Source organism: Gekko japonicus, unplaced genomic scaffold, assembly GCF_001447785.1.
Source record: "Gekko japonicus isolate JY-2015 unplaced genomic scaffold, Gekko_japonicus_V1.1 scaffold3369, whole genome shotgun sequence".
Lineage (NCBI taxonomy): Eukaryota > Metazoa > Chordata > Lepidosauria > Squamata > Gekkonidae > Gekko > Gekko japonicus.
The window spans coordinates 64,492-68,380 of NW_015167637.1; the positions used below are offsets into that span (position 1 = coordinate 64,492).

Genomic DNA, 3,889 nt, shown 5'->3' on the forward strand with positions numbered 1-3,889 from the left:
TTCCCTGAACACCGGACAGCTGATACCCCCAAAAAATCTTGCTGGTCTCTAAGCTGCACATATGTGCTGCTATAAAATGCTCATTGGATACCCCCACCCCACCCCCAAGTTTCATCACAGTAAATGGGTCAATCTATCCCACATCTCAGCAGCTGACTTCTGCGTCTTGGGAGAGTGTTGAGGTGTGGGCCTAAGTGATTATTCTCCACTGCGTCCAGCAGATGGTGCTCTTGTACCCTCCAGCACTAACCTACTTCTTTCTTTGAATCCAGTGGGCACCTTTAAGACCAACAAAGTTTAATTCTGGGTAGAAGCTTCCATGTGCACGCACACTTCTCAGATGCCTTCTGTCTTCTCAGATCACAACAGGATCCATGCCACTGACGTCCTCCATGCGGTTTGGTACCTTTCAACCCAGCCTATACCAGGACTCCCAACTGTGATTAATGACCATGGGTCGGCAAGCGATTCAGGTACTTGCCTTGGTGTGCATCTTAACCCTTCATTGGCCTAGGGGTGAATGGATTAGGGCTTTACTGACCCAGGGGAAACTGAACTGATTTGCGCTTGGCTGGAAACCAGGCACTTCAAAGTGGCTGTGCACGAAACTGTAGAGAAGGAAAAGAGATTTCAGGGGTCATCTGGTTCAGTTCCATAAGTAAACACTTCTGAAGGAGGTCATTAAAAAGAGGCAGGGGAAACGTTGTACACAGCCAAATTAGCCCAGGCAGAATGCAAAGAACAAGACCAGAATCTGTGCAAATGCCCTCTGTTGGGACCAATCCAATGGACACAAAACACGGCACACGCTTTCGAGCTTGGCAGAAGTCTTCGTCAGGCCAGATGTTGCAAAAGTTGAATTTAAAAAGACAGAGGGGTTCGGAGCAGATTTTTCGGGCCACAATGCTAAATTTCGCGACAAATTCTGTGTATTGCGGCTGGGGGGATCTCCTTTCCACCCACTGCTCGGCCATGTAAACGACTGGCATCCTGGGACTATGTGTGAACCAGCCCTTTTAGGTTGAATATTATTAAGGGAGAAATCCCCCCCCCCCGACAGGAGTTTGAAGGATTGCAGGGATCACTTCTGAACTGACCACTGTGGTTATTTTCAGAGGGTCTGCTTTGTATGCCCCCTCCTTCTGAGAGTACTCAAGCAGTAACCCGAGAGAGGGCCTCCTTGGTCATGACACCAAAGCTCTGGAACTCTCTCCCCAGGGCGATTCGTCTGTCCCCTTCTGTTACCACCCTCCACCAGCAGATGGAGACTTTTTTGTTCTTGTTTGGCATTCCCTCAGTGATTCGTCCTTCTCGGTGAAGACTTCTTTGTTCTTGTTTGGCATTCCCTTAGTGATTCGTCCTTCCTGACCAATGTTTTAATTGCTGTTTTTATGTCTTAGTTCATATTTTAAACTCTGTTTTTAATTTGTTTTAACAATGTATGTTGGGGAGAGGTTGTTATTTTAAATAGTTTTAAAATGTGGTTTTATCTTGTTTTTTTTTAAATTGGTAGCTACCTTGGTAGGCATTTGTGAGGGCAGAAAAGTGAGATATATTTTTAACTTATTTATTTAAATAGTTGGACATGTTTTATTACGATATGTATTTTTATTGTTGTTTATCACTCAGAGCCCTGAGTACTTAGGGACGGGGCGATCCATAAATCTAAATTATAAATAAATAAATATAATTTTTATAAATAAAATAATAATTATTATGAAAATGGCGGAATTGCCATCGGTGGATCTTAGATGGGCTTGATGGGGGGGCGGGTCTACTAGCCATGGTCTAAAGGGACCTCCACATTCAGAGGCAGTAAACCTCTGAATGCCAGTGCCATGAAGCAACACTAGGGCAAGGTCTCAGCCTCTGTGCCCTGTTGCTGACCCACCAGAGTAACTGTTTGGTCACCGTGTGAGACAGGATGGTGTTTGCCCACTGACTGGTACCTGTTTGGCCACTGGTGTGATCGAGGAGGGCTCTTCTTATGTTCTTATGCTTCTGTCTTGCTTTGTCGCCCAGATTCTGACAGCGGGATCACTCACGGTCACTTGGGATACGTCCTTTCGAAGACATATTCCCCGGCCGATGACAGCTATGGCTGCCTGGCTGGCAATATCCCTTCCCTCGAACTGATGGCCCTTTATGTAGCTGCTGCCATGCATGACTACGACCACCCAGGAAGAACCAACGCCTTCTTGGTGGCTACCAGTGCTCCTCAGGTAAGAAAGGCCGCTCTCTCCAACCAGAACCTCTAAGCTCTCTCCAGCCTGACCCACTAAGCCGAATGGAGTTTGTCAGCTGTGTACAGTCCCACTAGAGGCTCAACAGATCTCCCGTTGTGTCTGGCTTCCTGGAATAGCAATAATACAGAGAGTGTCAAGCACCTGGCAGACTGGTATACCAGCAAGGTGGGATCCATTTGGCTATTTAGGTGCAGGCGTGCCTCAAAACCAGGGCTGTGTACATTCAAGTCAAGTTCAAGTTCAAAACCTTTATTGGCATAGATCATAATCATACAGCTGCCATTCAGTTCACGGATTTGACACACAGCTTCCTCATTATAAGGCAGTTACAGAACTTGGCAACCGCTTCCATAACCGCTATATTTTGTGAAGCCAATAAACGATACAACCTTCTGTCATCGGATTGCTTGGCATCATTCTTAAGAATATCTTCTAGGTAGGCTTCCCGAATGTCATCATACAAACTACAATAGAGGAATACATGTTCGATTGTTTCAATCTCCTCTGAATCACAATCACAGAACCTTACAGAGTAGGGGATTTTCTTAAATCTTCCTGCTAAAACTGCAGAGGGGAGCCGCCCTGAGCCTGCGGGGAGGGCGGGATAGAAATCCAAAATTAATTAATTAATTAATTAATTAAATCGGGCCAGCATAAATGCTCTACGCAGCTGTGGGGAGGTCAGATCCGCTAAGTATTGTGCTGGGGGCCTAATCGGAAAGCGTGCCCATCTTACAGGGGAACATCTACCAGAAGCCAAAGCTCTAAGCTCTTGCAACTGTGTACATTCCACAATTCCTGGACACAATCCATTCAAGCAAGTTTCTAGGCTGGGGTCCCCAGTGTTGGGCCCGTGGGTGCCATGGCACCTGCCAGTACCTTTCCTGGTGTCCACCATAGTGGTTGAGGACAGGTGGGACTTTTGCCGAGCAAGCCTTGTGATTGGCCATTGGAGATATTGGAGGGCTGTGCATATTTTTTAAAAATGTTGCTTTGGCAGCAGCTGCCACGACAGCACAAGAATCTTCACTGTGTGACGGAAGGTGAGCGGAGGCAGCTGTTTCGTGGTTGGCCCCGCCTCCTGGGGCAGCCGTTTTGTGTCAGCCGTGGCTGTGTCCACCATGCTGAGTCATAATTCCAAAAGTGCCCACAGGCTGAAGAAGGTTGTGAACCCGTTTTAGACCCTCAAGTTTCCAAACAGGAGTGTGTAAGTTTGTAGGCAAATGTTTGATGGAATCCCAGAAGTATGGGGGGCAGTTTGGGGGCTAAGCAGAATTTGACCCTTCACATACATACACATCACAATTAGTCCATCCCCTACAACAAGAGAAGCAAAATAAGCCAATCTGTATAAATGTGCTTAGTTTGGATGATGTATACAAAGAGAGGTGGACTGGCCATTTAACTTTCAGAGAAATTTCCTGTCGCACCGGGGGTCCTCCCCTGAGGGGAAGGGTGCCTCAGCTGTGTCGCCTGATGTCCCACAGGGGAAGCCAAAGCCTCAGAATTGAAGTGGAGAGAGTTGCACCACTCTCAACAACACTTCTCGGAGTGACAGCGTACTCGGATCTCGCTCTCTCTCTCTCTATTCCAATGCTCGTCACCTCCGCTCTTTCCCCCCGGCCCATTTTCGGCTCCCCGGT

General features: G+C 47.3%; 1 protein-coding gene across 1 annotated transcript in view; it reads left to right on the plus strand.

The window, feature by feature from the left end:
- The window catches only part of PDE3A (phosphodiesterase 3A), a 72,866-nt gene that overhangs the window by 56,288 nt on the left and 12,689 nt on the right, over positions 1 to 3,889 (plus strand). The window contains exons 10-11 of the mRNA XM_015414068.1: positions 360 to 473; positions 2,023 to 2,222. Of these exons, the coding sequence (XP_015269554.1) occupies positions 360 to 473; positions 2,023 to 2,222 (314 nt within the window). The remainder of the gene's footprint in view (positions 1 to 359; positions 474 to 2,022; positions 2,223 to 3,889) is intronic.